Source organism: Mus musculus, chromosome 7 (assembly GCF_000001635.26).
Source record: "Mus musculus strain C57BL/6J chromosome 7, GRCm38.p6 C57BL/6J".
Classification (NCBI taxonomy): Eukaryota; Metazoa; Chordata; class Mammalia; order Rodentia; family Muridae; genus Mus; species Mus musculus.
In genome coordinates, this window is record NC_000073.6 from 18,672,558 (window position 1) to 18,686,606 (window position 14,049).

General features: G+C 47.9%; 1 protein-coding gene across 2 annotated transcripts; it reads right to left on the bottom strand.

Annotated features, from left to right (window-relative positions):
- Positions 1-1,427: 1,427 nt before the first annotated feature.
- Positions 1,428-13,720, bottom strand: Psg20 (pregnancy-specific glycoprotein 20). Of its 2 annotated transcripts, NM_054058.1 has the most exons (6): positions 13,369-13,435; positions 11,860-12,216; positions 9,845-10,208; positions 9,683-9,687; positions 8,268-8,618; positions 1,809-2,092 (listed from the first exon to the last, which is right to left on the bottom strand). In NM_054058.1, the coding sequence occupies exons 1-6, from the start codon at positions 13,433-13,435 to the stop codon at positions 1,809-1,811; spliced, it is 1,428 nt and encodes a 475-aa protein (NP_473399.1). The 2 variants fall into 2 exon arrangements, with proteins under 2 accessions (XP_030098617.1, NP_473399.1); XM_030242757.1 differs by lacking the exon at positions 9,683-9,687 and having other exon boundaries at positions 1,428-2,092; positions 9,849-10,208; positions 13,369-13,720.
- Between the last annotated feature and the right edge of the window lie 329 nt (positions 13,721-14,049).

Genomic DNA, 14,049 nt, shown 5'->3' on the forward strand with positions numbered 1-14,049 from the left:
TAGCTGAGGTTGTACCATGTGCTGCAGATGTAATTGGTAATAGGTAAGAGTCACCCAGGTGGTACTGGTTTTGAAGGCATGAAGGGGTCATGAAGAGCATCTGAGGCTTGTCACTGTGAGAGGCCATGGAAGGTCATTGCTGGAGGTGGAGCCTCAGTTACAGATGACGGCCCAGGACTGATGGGTCATGCAAAGAATTTGAGGCTTGGCACCATGAAGAGAGGCTATAAGAGGCTATTGATGAAGCCTACTTGCAGTGCTAGACCCCAGGGAATTGGAGATGCCAGTACCATAGGATGATACCCAAGAAGAGCAGTGGCACTGGAGTAGATCAACCTGAGTTTAGATTGCTGCAGAGTGCATAGCTATAGATGTGATGCTAGCCATTTGGAGGAGCCCAGAAGACCATGTGTGGATCCCAGACATTGAAATAAGAAGCTATAACGTTGAAGCTGCTGTGGAGACCCAAGATGTTCGAGATGCCACAGCCAGGGGCTATCTGCTGAAGAAACCTGCTAACAAGAGTGGAACCATCCCAAGAGAAAGAAGTTTGTTGCAGAAACACAAATTAAAAAGGAGTGCACACATGAAAACCACTTTGACATCAGACATTGAGATGCAGAGTTTGGAATCTGCCCAGCTGGTTTTCTGTCTTGCTTTGTGGGCTTCAGTTAAGTGATTAGATGAATCTCAAGAGAAACTTTAAACTTTGGACTTTTAACATTATTTCAGACTATTATAGACTATGGGGACTTGAGAAGTTGGAATGAATTTACTTTTGATTATCCTATGTTTAGGTATTGCCCCCGTATACTCATATATTTAGACAAGCCTATGAAGAACAGGGAGTGGGATGTGATTGTTTATATGTATTTGTCCCAAAAAGTGGCACTACTGGAGGTGTGGCCTTGTTAGACTAGGTATGTAACTATGGTTATGGATATTAATACACTAGCCCTAGCTTCCTGGAAGTGAGGATTCTGCTAGCGGCCTCCAGATGAAGATGTAGAACTCTCATCTCTGCTGCACCATGCCTGCCTGGATGCTGCCATGCTCCCACATGAATGATGATGGACTGAATCTCTGATGTGTAAGGCAACCACAATTTAATGTTGTCCTTTCTAAGACTGGCAATGGTCACAGTGTCTGTTCACAGCAGTAAAATACTAACTAAGACAACTGTCAACCTCAGTTTGGTTCATCACAACCTTGAAGGCCAATATCCATTCAGAAAAAAAATGGAGCATTTTCCCATCGTGCTGCATTGTGCATCTATAGTGAGCAGTGCAGTGCATCGAAGTTGCCAGCAGCTTGAAAGAACAGACACAGACAATGTGGTATCATATACTCCATGGAATTTTATGCAACTATTAAAAACAAAGACATCATTAATTTGAAAGCACATGGATGGAACTTGAGAATATCATCCTGAGTAAGGTAACCCAGTCTCAAAATGGCATGCATGATATGTACTCACGTATAAGTGGATATTAGTCATAAAATACAAGATACACACACTACTTTACACTGACCCAAAGAAACTAAAAAGTTGGAAGCCCAAAGAGGGATGCTTGAATCTCACATAGAAGGGGAGAAAATAGTAGGAGGAGGCATATGGAGGGAGGGAACTGGGTAGGAGAGGGCATATGGGAGAAAATGGAGGGATTCAGGATCAGGTGTGGGGAGGGATGGGAGAGATGGCCAACTGGCCATTCAAATGAATTGAAATCTGTAACTGGCAGGGGTGGGTAGGTGTGGACATCTCAATACAGAAATGTCCCCACCCTGATATAGCATGAGAGGAGGGGTCACTCATTCATCACGGCCAGGCTGACTGGGAGACTGGTCTTTGAGCTGACTGGGTTGAAGGCCTCACATTGGTACTCTCCAGCATCCTCCTTCCTCACAGTATGTATCCTGAGTTGGCACTTTGACGGGGACAGGGTCATCCTCTCTGTGAGCTGAAGACTCTGATTGTTGAAGAGCCAACGGATGGAGACCCCAGTGTTGTCTGAGAAGCAAGTGAAGACCACTGAGCTCTGTACTCTAACTGTGCTGTCCGTGACTCTCACAACAGGCTGTGTCACAAGCTCTGCAAAGAAACAGAGGGGGGACCAAATGATATTCATCTTTCAGACAACTCAAACAGCCCCTCTATAGCTCACACTGAATAAAGCATTTAGGAAGGAGAAATTGGAGCTGTGACTATAGATATATCTTGTGTTTTGCATCTGCAACCTACAAACTGTATGATCCTGATTCAGCCACTGAGGTTGATGTGCCTCAGTTTACCTGAAGTAGGACACTCTGTACATGATCATTGCACTGACTATGAGTTAACATTAGGTGTGAGCAATGTTCTGGCCTGGGGATGAGGTCACATCACATCAGCAGTATCTGTTTCACTTACCCTAGGCTGGATTCCTGAGGATAAGGAGGTGGCTGGAGAACTGTCATCTCTATCCCAACCCTTGGGGACATTGCTTTAATCTGAGTCTCCTAAGTCCATCAGAACAGTTGCCTTCTGTCCTAGCACCAAACCATTGAGAGTCAGGAGAAGGAGGTACACAGGTGACCCACATGACTGCAGCATTAATGGAGGTAAATAGCTAATCCTGCACCCTGTGGGACTAGGAAACTCAACCAAGCCTTGTTTCCTGTCAGCTCTGACAGGAAGTCCAATGCTAGCCCTGAGGAGAAGGTCTCTGAGGACAACTAGAGTTGAGTCTGGATCCTTGCCTTCCTGATGCTCCTCTTACGGATTCAGTAGTGAGCTGGATCATGGAGGGAGGGGGAACACAGACTTAAAGGAAAGATAGAAGGGAAAGAGACAAATCCATCAATATTGAGGCCTTGTTTGGGGGGAAAAGACAGGGTCATGTGATCAGAGAAGCTTAGATCAATCACTTAGTGGAGGATGGTGGGATTGTCTGCACAAGTCAGAGGGATTGAGCAAATGCCCTCTGTGGGGAGCGAGTGTGGCGGCAGTCCCAAAGGCGCCAGGGACTGCAGCTAAGTCATATGACTTGCACCTGACTTCCTCATATAAGACACAAACATCTTGAGTGCTGCGCAGGTGTACCAGGATACAGGTGAATCCAATTTGGTGGAGATTTGCCCCTGCTGCCCTGATTAGCTGAAGCTGCGTGCCTGGTGAGGTGGCGTGACCTGCTGTGCGTGGATGGGAACTGAGAGTATAAAAGAGTGAGAGGCCCAGGGTTCGGGGGAGATATAAAAACAAGGGAGATATAAAAACAAGGGAGATATAAAAACAGGGGAAGATATAAAAACAGGGGAGATATATAAACAAGGGAGATATAAACAGGGGAGATATAAACAAGGGAGATATAAACAAGGGAGATATATGGAGAAAGAAGAAACAGGACTGAATAAATGTGTGCAGAAGGATCCTGTAGCAGCGTCGTTCTTCCTGGCCTGTTGAGTGCGCGCAACAAGTGGTGCCGAAACCCGGGACAAGAAACATCTTCAGGCACAAGCGAAGACCCACTGCTACAGGGAGGATTCAGAACTGCATCACAGGGAAGAAGGGGTTAATAAAGGTTCCCATAAAACAGACTGTTGAGAAGGATTCGGCATGGATTCAGAACTCTTCAGCTGGGGAAAGGTACTGATGAAGAGAAAGAAGAGAGATGAAGACTGAATAAACTGCTGTTAGAAGGACTGGTGGTTGTGTCGTTCTTGCTGGTCGAGAGCGGGCGCGACAATTGGTGGCCTGTACGGGGAACCGACTCCCCCACCGAGTTCAGAACTTTCAGCAGTCAGTGGTTGCCGGCAGGGTAAGTTCACGGTGAGTGAAACTTGCGACCCCAGGAGTTTGGGAAGCACCTCGGATAAAATAGAGGTGAGCATAAAGTTGCCAGGAAGTAGGCACAAAGTAACCCAGGAGTTTGGGAAGGACCTCGGATAAAATAGAGGCGAGCATAAAGTTGCCAGGAAGCAGGCACAAGGTAACGAAAGGTTCCCGGCTTTGGGACAAGTTAAGGAACTATGATAAGCTCAGTGTAGTGATCAATAGATCCTCGCTGTGTAGTTATGCTTTTTTCTCCCATTGACCCTTTGTGGGTAGGTCTGATAGTTTTGGTCTTGTTTGTTCTGATATATGGACTCTGTTACTGTTTGAAACTGTGTGTAGAGGCAGTCAAGACAGGTCAGAAAATCCTTACAGAGCAACAAGAAAGTATGTCGGAAAAGGAGAAGGGCTTAAAAAGAAAAAGGAAAAAGAAAGGAGACACAGTGTTATCAGGTGGACAGAAAGGACAAAATAAAAGAGCCGAGGTGGAGGAGGAAGGCGAATTAGCTTCTGTGCCTCCTCCCTATGCCTCCTCAGCAGCCACCTATAGGTGGACCTTCTGTCCAGAGATTTGGCGTATTGACTCCCCAGATGGACACAAGGTGATTGAGGTTATGGTCTCATCACCACGAGGTATTGTGTCCATCCCCCTGGGGATCGACAGGATCAGGTGTTGACGTGGGCGAGAGGGTCTGTTTGTGTGTTTCCACAGGACCAGATGGAACCTCTTTGGGTGCCGGAGAGATTGGTGAGACGCTGCAAGAATGAGGCTCCTGATCCAGTTGCCCCTGTGGATGTGGTGGATGATCCCACAAGCACAAAGGATGGAGCCGAGATGGGAGATCCTTTCGGTGTTCCAGAAGCCGATACCAGCTCGACATGACGTTCAAATTTTTCCATGCCTTTTTGATCCCTGAATTCCCCTTAAAGAGATATCCCCTCTGGCTATCTATCCCTTGCTTCAGGGAAGATGAGTGGGGATGAGAGCCCTGGGATGTATGCTTGTTATAGTGTGTGTGTGTTTTGTGTTTGGCACATGTGTTAGGTGCAGAGTGTGCGGCCCGCACTTTCGCCATGGTAGCGTAGGCTTTTGCTGCAGTGGAGGCAGGACAATCTCCTCAGATTCGGTTTGCCGCTCTAAAAGAAATTATGCTGCGTTATGCCGTGGGGTGCGAGGCTAAGCACTGCACAGAGGATAGCTGCTGTTGGCATCCTGTGGAAGGCATGTCTGATTGCATGAAGGTTCAGTGTCCTAGTTCCCTTCCCTCAGGAAAAACGACACGGGAGCTGGCCAAGACCTCTCTGGGTGATGAGCCTAAGGGATGGTTTTGTGTAGGGCCCCTATGCTTGCACACTGGGGATCAGACCTCTACCTTCACCCATGAGGCTTGCTTGCAGCAATTAAGATCTGGCCATAGGTTAAGTAACATCCTGGCCTTTTGATGCACCTGCCACAAGCAAAACACAATCTCCCCAGGAGTGGCTTGGCATGATTGAGAGGTAGTCAGTGATAAGACTCCCTGGGCATGTCACCAACCTAAGACAGGGATCAAACCAATGCTGTTTGTCACCCAAGGACGGGTAAGGGGCATGGCTGCGGGGGGCTATCTACAGACATTCTCTCTGCCAAAAAAGAAAAAAGGGGGAATTGTGGGGAGCGAGTGTGGCGGCAGTCCCAAAGGCGCCAGGGACTGCAGCTAAGTCATATGACTTGCACCTGACTTCCTCATATAAGACACAAACATCTTGAGTGCTGCGCAGGTGTACCAGGATACAGGTGAATCCAATTTGGTGGAGATTTGCCCCTGCTGCCCTGATTAGCTGAAGCTGCGTGCCTGGTGAGGTGGCGTGACCTGCTGTGCGTGGATGGGAACTGAGAGTATAAAAGAGTGAGAGGCCCAGGGTTCGGGGGAGATATAAAAACAAGGGAGATATAAAAACAAGGGAGATATAAAAACAGGGGAAGATATAAAAACAGGGGAGATATATAAACAAGGGAGATATAAACAGGGGAGATATAAACAAGGGAGATATAAACAAGGGAGATATATGGAGAAAGAAGAAACAGGACTGAATAAATGTGTGCAGAAGGATCCTGTAGCAGCGTCGTTCTTCCTGGCCTGTTGAGTGCGCGCAACAGCCCTCCATCCCCTTTGTGGGCCTAACTGTATGTTGCTTCCTCTGTGGGGAACTCTATCCTCATGTGTCTCCACCCTCACTGTCCTCACAAGGTTGCTCTCCCTCAAAAAGTGTGGGTTGCAGGCAAGAGATCTCTCACTTCTTCTTCTAGAGACCCCAGGGTTTTTATTTTTACCTCCCAACCTCCATTCTGGTCCAGTCAGCACCTGACTTCACTTTGAGATTGCCTTCCTGATCTGTCTTCCAGCCCATTACACCTAGGGCCTTGTTAGAAAAAAATCTAATTTAATATTTCAAGAAAGTCCACTACCTACACAGCCTCAAATGCCTGTGGGTAGATAGACAGATGTCCAAAGATCTTGCATGTCCAGGTGCTAATGAAATTCTCATATTTGGACCTACTGACACTGGTTAAACCTCCAGCACACATTACCATGTGGATGTGTATGCAGTGTGTGTGCAGGTGCAGGTGGACAGCATCATAAGTGTAAGCTTACAGACAGATCATAGCACCTAGATGGAGGTCAGAGGTCAACTTGAGTGATCCTTTCTCATCCTTCTGCCTTAGGAGATTCCAGCAAGTCTCTGAGCTCCCCTCCTCCCACACAGTGAGGCACTGCCCTCCTCACCAGTGAGCGGAAGACAATACCACGGCATTGCAGAGAAGTACACAGTGGGCCAACGTGATTGCAGCAGCTGCACTGCCCTCCCTCTGTAGAGAACAGCATTTGCTCCAGCACTGCCCATGAGCTCTGCAGTCTTCCTCCCTCTGAGCTCAGCCTCTGCCCAGGCAGGACCTTCCCAGGGTTTTGCTGTGGGCTGTCAGAAATGGGGTCAAACACAAGGCTGATAATCATCTCTGCACCCTGGGGCAGCAACAGCTCACCACAGGACTGCCCTTGCTGTGTTCTCACAATGTGTCCTTTACAGCACAGGATCCTAAGCTGCCCTTTGTCCTCAATGCCTTGTAATGTGCTCCCTGCAGGAAGTTGACACAAATGCCTGTAAGGACTAGGAAGGGACCTGCTGACTGATGTCTAGGAAAGGGACAGACCCATGCTCACTGGAATCATCAGTCAGGGTGCATTGTCATGAGACCCAGGAGCAATTGTGTGGGGACTTTCCTTTGGCTGTGAAGGAGGAGGTCACCTAGACCCTAGAGAGAGGACAGTGGCCCCATAAACCTAAGGAGAGTTTCAGAGGGACTCTCAGCATCCTGTGCTACCTGAGCATCACCTAGGGTCTGCTCATGTCCTTCCTTTGAGGCAGCTGTCCTCTGTCTAGGTGATTCACAATGGGATTTCCCAGGAATAGCTGGGATTCTCTGACAGAGTAATGTGCGTAGTAGGTCTGAAAGACTGCACAAAAGAACTCGAAGTCTATAGGGTCAGGGATGGAGCCAGGCTACACCCTAAGTGCATGGTTCCTAAAATTGCTTTTCTGAGTTTTCTGCCATTCTGAGCATGGCAAGAGCCTCAGGAGACTGGGCCAACTCTGAGGTCTTAGGCTGAGTTACTGCACCATCTAGTGTGCAGGAACAGAATTGCACCTCATTCTGGGTGCTCTCCAGTTAGCAAATCTGAAACTTTTTGCCTGCAGGCAAGAATTACAGGAGGTGGGCATCAGAGGACAAACACTTCCCTAAAGGACCTGAGTCCTTTGTCCATCACCTTGAAGATCCTGACCTTCCTTTGTAGTCTCATAATGCCATCCAAACAGCTAGTAATGCCCTGCGAAACTAGATTGTCATGTCCAGCTATGCATTCCTGGGTGAGTCTCTGATGATGATGTCCAGGATAAATATCATAACTGTGGCTCTAATGACAGTGCAATGGATAGTGACATATGCAATGACAGCCTTGTACGATGTCAGCTGTAGCAGGAATCCAAAGCCAACCAATGACAAAAACATTTCCCAGTGACACCTGGAGACTAACCATCACAGAGATTTGTAGCCAGGGTTTCCTGGTGCTCTGTGTGGGGACTCATGGCTTCCTCACCTAGGGCTTATCTGACACACATGGAGTCTATATCAGGGATATGGGCATAATAAGAGGCCCAAGGGTCAAGGCTGAGTCTGACATTCTTGGGCTGAGTTTACCCAGCACAGGATGGGTAACTCTGCATGAAAAGACAGGTGAGAGGTTCTTATCTAATGCTGTTGGACCACCCCATGTGTGCCCTGCACTAAGTGTCCAAATGCCATTGTGAAGACACAATGCAGTGGTGGAGAGAGCAGGAACAGCCCAGTCCTCAGTGTGAATGTATGAAGTAAAGTAAGCCACACCCAGAAGTGGGAAGCCATAGAGTCACTTACTGTGGACGTTGACTTGTGCATGCACTGTTTCAACTTTCACATGGCTGTCTATTGTTAATAGTGTGTAGAAGCCAGTGTCTTTCTCAGTCACATCCTGGAGCAGCAGGGATCCATTAGTGTACCCTGTCTCTCTTCTGCTGTGTGCGTAGCCACTGAAAATGGACTTCATCGCTTTGCTGTATTCTACAATTCTAAAGTATGGAGTGCTATCCACACCTTTGTACCAGGAAAAGGTTTGCACATCTTCTGGCAGATTATGGACCTGGAGAAGAACACTTCCCCCTTCAGCAGCATGACATGTCACTGGATCAATCCTGAGTCGGGCAGAGTCAGGAGGGTCACAGCACGGGGCTGGAAAGGAAAGGAGAAGTCATCACATAGATCATTGTGCCTGGTGAAAAGACATCGACCTGCATCCTGACAAGATGGATTCTTCACTGAGCATGGACGTACAGGCATGGGTGTGTATATCCCACCTGGTGGAAGTCAGCAACAGCCCTCAGTGCCACAGAATCTGTCATTTCCTCTGCATGGAGCTCTCTCCTTGGTGTCTCCATGGCTGCCCCTCACTGCCCTGCGTCAGACACTGCACACACTCATGCACACTGGGCTTTGAGATGGTGCCTCCCTCTGACCTTGGTCTCTGCACACCCTGCATATTCACTTCCTGACTTTTCCCATTTCCTTTGTACCTGCACTCAGCTTCTGACCTCACTTTCTACATGTTCTTCCTGCTCTTCCTGCTGACCCCAGGACTAGGGCTGGGTGAGGGCTTGGAGCAGGCTGCTCTTCTCAGCAGGCCCTGGATTATGCTGCCAGGCTTTATGTCAACTTGACACAAGCCAGAGTCATTTGAAGCAGGGAGCCTCAACTGAAAATACAAATACCAGAATGGCCACTGGGCAGGTCTATAGCACATCTTTTAACTGGTTGGTAATTGATGTGGGAGGAAACAGTCCACTGAGAGCATTTACATCCCTGGACTCATAATCCCATTTGCTATAAGATAAGGATGAGCAAGGTGTGAAGAGACAGGCAGGAAGCAGCACCCTTCCATTCTGTCTAAAACTATGCTGGGATACTTTGATTTCTTCTGTTGCTTTTTTTGTTTGGGGTTGTTGTGTTTTTTTTTTTTATGAAACTCTACTGCTTAGTGATGATAAATACACTGGATTGATATAGACAGCCAAAAATCATTGCTCATTGTCTGCTCAAAGCAGAAGTGTCAAGTCCTAATAAATTGGAACCCAGGACATTTTAAGTCAAGCCTGGGACAGACAACCAAGGCCAGACCTTCCCGGTGATCACCACTCTGTGTGGACTCCATGGTTTCCTCACGTGCATTGCAAGAGCCTCAACAGACAGGGGAGTCTGGCATCATAGGTCCTCTGAGATACAAGGGGGAGTCAGAAGACAGAGTCTGAGGCATGGGCATTTCTCTCCTACATGTGTGTCCTGCACAGAGTGGTCAAACCCCAATATAGGGATAAAAATGCAGACATGAGGTAGTCCATGCTAGCAGTTACAGTGCTCTTGGTAGAAGCCCCACCCAGCACTGAAGGATCACAGAGAATCACTTACTGTCCACCCGAAGGTAAATGTGTGCTAATTCCATTTCCCGAAATCCATTCACAGTTTGTAGGGTGTAGAATCCAGTGTCTTTCCAGGTGACATTCTGGAGCAGCAGGGATCCATTGCTGAACACTATCTCTCTACCGCTGTGGGCAGGGCCTGGATCGCTTAAATTCTTGGCTATTTTGTATTCAGCAATCTCAACCTCATTAAACAAAGTCAAGCCTTTGTACCAGGAAAATAATTGAGAATACTCTGGAAGATTGTGGACAAGGAGAAGAACGCTTCCCCCTTCAGCAACTCTGGGCGGCACTGATTCAATAGTGAGCTTGGCAGGGGAGGTAGGACGCCCACAGGTGAAAAGAGCGGCTAGAAGGGAAGAAAGATCCATCGATATTAGGAATTTTCTATTTGAATGTGGGTAGCTCTGTATTCTATGCCCTCTAAATTCTCAGGAATACCCATCTACCCTCTATTCTTTCAGACCTCCAGAGTACACAGTGACTGACAACCTTCTGAGCATCTATGTTCCCTGAGACAACAGAAGCTCAAACAGGCGAGGACTTGTGCTGTGTTCTTATCGTGGGTCAGTCAACAACGAAGAGCGAGCCTCTGCAATCCCTTTGTGACACAAACCCAGCTGGGCACCCAGTCTGCACTGTGTTCTCAGTGTTCTGAAATGATGGGATTTTCTCAGGAGGAAGGTGATAAATGTGTGTGAGAGATCCAAAGGGCCAACTGCATGGTGAGTGGGGAAGGAGAGAGATCCATTCCACTGCAGTCAACAGTCCGGATTCTGAGGGAGAAGAAAGGCCCAGGAGCAGATGTGTCAGGAGCCCACGGCCTGAGTGTGTGGGAGGAGGTGACCTGGGTCCCATAAGGACTGCGCTGGACTCCATCATCCCATGCAGGGTTTCAAGATGGTGCTCACACTTCCTTCTGCCTGCTGAGCTGTGTCTCAAGTGCTCCCTGTGCTCCCAGTCCTTACTGGGAGGCCTTGAACCTCTGTCTAGGTAATTCCCATGGGACACCCTTTCATCCACAGGGAAAATGCATGTCTGAAATGTGAACATGATCCCCTGACAGGGTGGCAGATACAGGAAGCAGCTAAGAGGTCTGAGGAGGCTGTCAATGACCTCCTGGTCTACAGGGAGAGAAAAAAGCCAGGATACAAGGTGAGGTCCTCATTCAGAAATATAGGTTTCTGAGTGTTCCCTGAGTGTCCCCAGGCTATGCCTGCTCTTCACTGTGGGGACTGCAGCGCATGTCTGGGGAACTGTCCACATCAGTGACACCTGTTCTATTTCCTTATAGGAGAGAATGTGCTGGCCTCAAAAGAAAAGAACTTGTCAGTAGGATCTGTGTCCTTTCTCCCTTGCTGATGGGAAACTGACTTTCCTAGAAGGCTCATCATAAGCCCATCGGGACAATGGGTTAATGGCCTGGGAATCTGCCCTGCTGTGGTCTCCCTCTGGGTCACTAGGGTGACTAAGAGACACAGGCTAATCCTGGCTCTCATGGCAGTACACAGTTTGGTTCCACATGGAGAAAGACATTGACTACAACAAACACCTTTTCTCTGAAGATGGAAAGTCAAGATCCCACCCGAGCACAAAGCTCCTCAGGGCCCACAGGAGGTGAGGCTGGAACAGAGGTGTGGAGTCAGGGGTTTCTGGTACTCAGCTCTGTAAGATGCCCATGGCTTCCACTGGCCCTTCTTTCTTCCCTCAAGGACTTTCTCAAGGGTGGTTTCCTATGAAGGACCCCAAGAGTCTAGACAGAGGCTGATGTCCTTGGCTGACTTGCCCACCCTGCATCCAGGTTTTTCCAAGGTGAAATCAAATGAGGGATTATGCACACCTGACATTGTTCTCCACCATGTGTGTCCTGCACTAATTGCTCAAGCCCCAACATGGAGACACAATGCAGAGGCAAAGGAGACACAGGCCAGGCCTGACACTTCTATGTGCCTAGTGGAGGGACCCAACCCAGCATCCAGAGTTCACAAAGAATTACTTACAGTACACCTGAAGAAATGTGGATGTATTTGATACCAGTTTTCCATGTTTACTTATGGTTTGAAGAGTATAATATCCTGTGTCCTCCTGGGTGACATTTTGGATCCACAGGGACCCGTTGCTGTGCAATATCTCTCTATCACTGTGCTCAGGCCCTGTCATACTTGCATTATACTCCACTAAATGCAGTGCAATTGCGACCCTCCAATTTCTCAGTCCTCTGTACCAGGCAAAAGCTAGAAGATCCTCTGGCAGATTGTCAACTCGTAGAAAAACGTTTTGTCCTTCAACCACTTGGAGCGGTGAATGGATAGTGACCTTGGCAGTGGTGGACAGAAGCCAGCAGGTAAAGAGGGAGGCTAGAAGGGAAGAGAAATAAGCCAACAATCATGAGCAGGTGTGAGCATCCTTCACATTATGCCTATGGGTAGGTGTGTGTCCATAATGGACATGAGTAACATGATCTCCATGCCAGAGGGTGTCGTTTCTGCTCTGTGGAATCCTCTACTCAGGTGTCCCCATATCACTCTTCATATAAAGAGTGTCTGTTGTGAAGAGAACGAACTCTATAACATCCTCCTCCTCTTCCTCCTACTCCTTCTCCTCCACTCCTGCACACAATCCTCACTTTCTGAATTGTTTTCTATTCTATTTGCAGCTCTATTCAACCATTGACTCTCCTCTGAATACACTGATTTCTGGTTCACTAGAAAAGGCTTTGTGAAGACAGCCATTAAAATTATCTTTTTGGAATGCTCAGTTCCTGAAAAGAACTCAGAAAATAATGAGGGTGAAGAGGAAGGGAAAAACAAAGGAAATATTAAGGAAAGAAGGAAGGGAGAAGGGAAGGAAGGAACGAAATAAGGAAGGAAGGAAGGAAGGAAGGAAGGAAAGAAGGAAAGAAAGAAAGAAGGAAGGAAGGAAAGGAAAAAGGAAAGAAGTAAAGGAGGAAGGAAGGATATCTACATGGATTCATCTCTGCAGTTCCTAGGTTTGGAGCAAATGACAATCATTACGTTCAAGTGTGATTTAATAACTATGTACTGTATGTGTGGGTTTCCGAAGACTTTTGTCTTAGTGTTCTCATTGATGGTGCATGACACACACCTGTGTGGAAGGCAGAGCAGAGCCTGCAGAAGCCTGTATCTCCATCTACCCTGTTATAGCTGGTGAATGAATTTAGCCTGGCATATCTCCACACACTGAGCCAACTTGCTGCCCCCCCCCCAGGTTTGACTCCTCTTTGGAGATTCACCCTGTCAAGATGGAGACCATTGGAATTCCAATGCTAGCCAATGTGACTGATTTTGGACAGGGGCATCTGAGGATTTTCTCTCCCCTCATTAGCTCCTGTCTGCTCAGACCTTCCTGCTGCTGAGCCTCTGTTCCTCACTGCATCTTCCTGACTGCAACTACAGACACCCAAGTCTTCTCTAGGCACCTCCACTACAGAATATTTTTGGCTTCTGAGTTTCCCTTCCCACACACAATCAGATAGCTGGAACACTTACCTGTGAGCAGAACCCTCTGCCTGGAGGTACACCCATTGCTGAGAAGAAGCTCAGAGGACACCTCCATATCCCTTCTCACTGTACTGGCCTTTCTCTAGGAGAAGACCTTCAGCTCCTGCAAGGCACCTGGCCTCTGCTGTCCTTCCTCCTTCTGAGCTGAGTGTTCTCTCAGGCAGGAGCACTTCCCAGAATCCTATGAGCTGTGGGTGGTGGGGTCTGTGTCCAGGGCACTGCTCAGTCACTTCCACTCTCAGTACTGCACCTCATCTTTCTCACATTTTCTCTCTTTATGTTTCTTCTCCAACAAGACCTTGAACAACAAGGCTGACAAACATGGACATATCCTCAGAGAACAATGACTCATCCAAGGGCTGACACCTGCTGACTCCTCGATATGGGTCTGTCAGCATCAAAGAAGGAGCCTCTGTCTTTCCAATGTGTCCCTGAGACACACAGACCCGGATCAGAACCAAGTCTGCCCTGGGTCTTCCTTCAGTGCTCTGGGAAGGGGGATTTTCCATCAGGAAGGTGACATGCATGTCTGTGACATTTGGAAGGGACCAGTTGTGTGATGACTGGGAATGAAGATAAACCCTCTGTCACTAATGTCACCAGCCAAGTTCCTTACCCAAGACAGATGCCAGGTAGCAGCTGTGTGAGGAGTTTCATGTTCTTGGTATA

What these genes read in the sequence shown, in the direction of transcription:
- Psg20 (NM_054058.1), bottom strand. Translation starts at nt 13,435, where the DNA reads ATGGAGGTGTCCTCTGAGCTTCTTCTCAGCAATGGGTGTACCTCCAGG. An exon ending in GCAGAGGGTTCTGCTCACAG is followed by an intron (nt 12,217 to 13,368) that starts GTAAGTGTTCCA and finishes CTTCCCTTCTAG; the next exon opens with CCTCCCTCTTTACCTGCTGG. An exon ending in TGCACAAGTCAACGTCCACA is followed by an intron (nt 2,093 to 8,267) that starts GTAAGTGACTCT and finishes GTTTCTTTGCAG; the next exon opens with AGCTTGTGACACAGCCTGTT.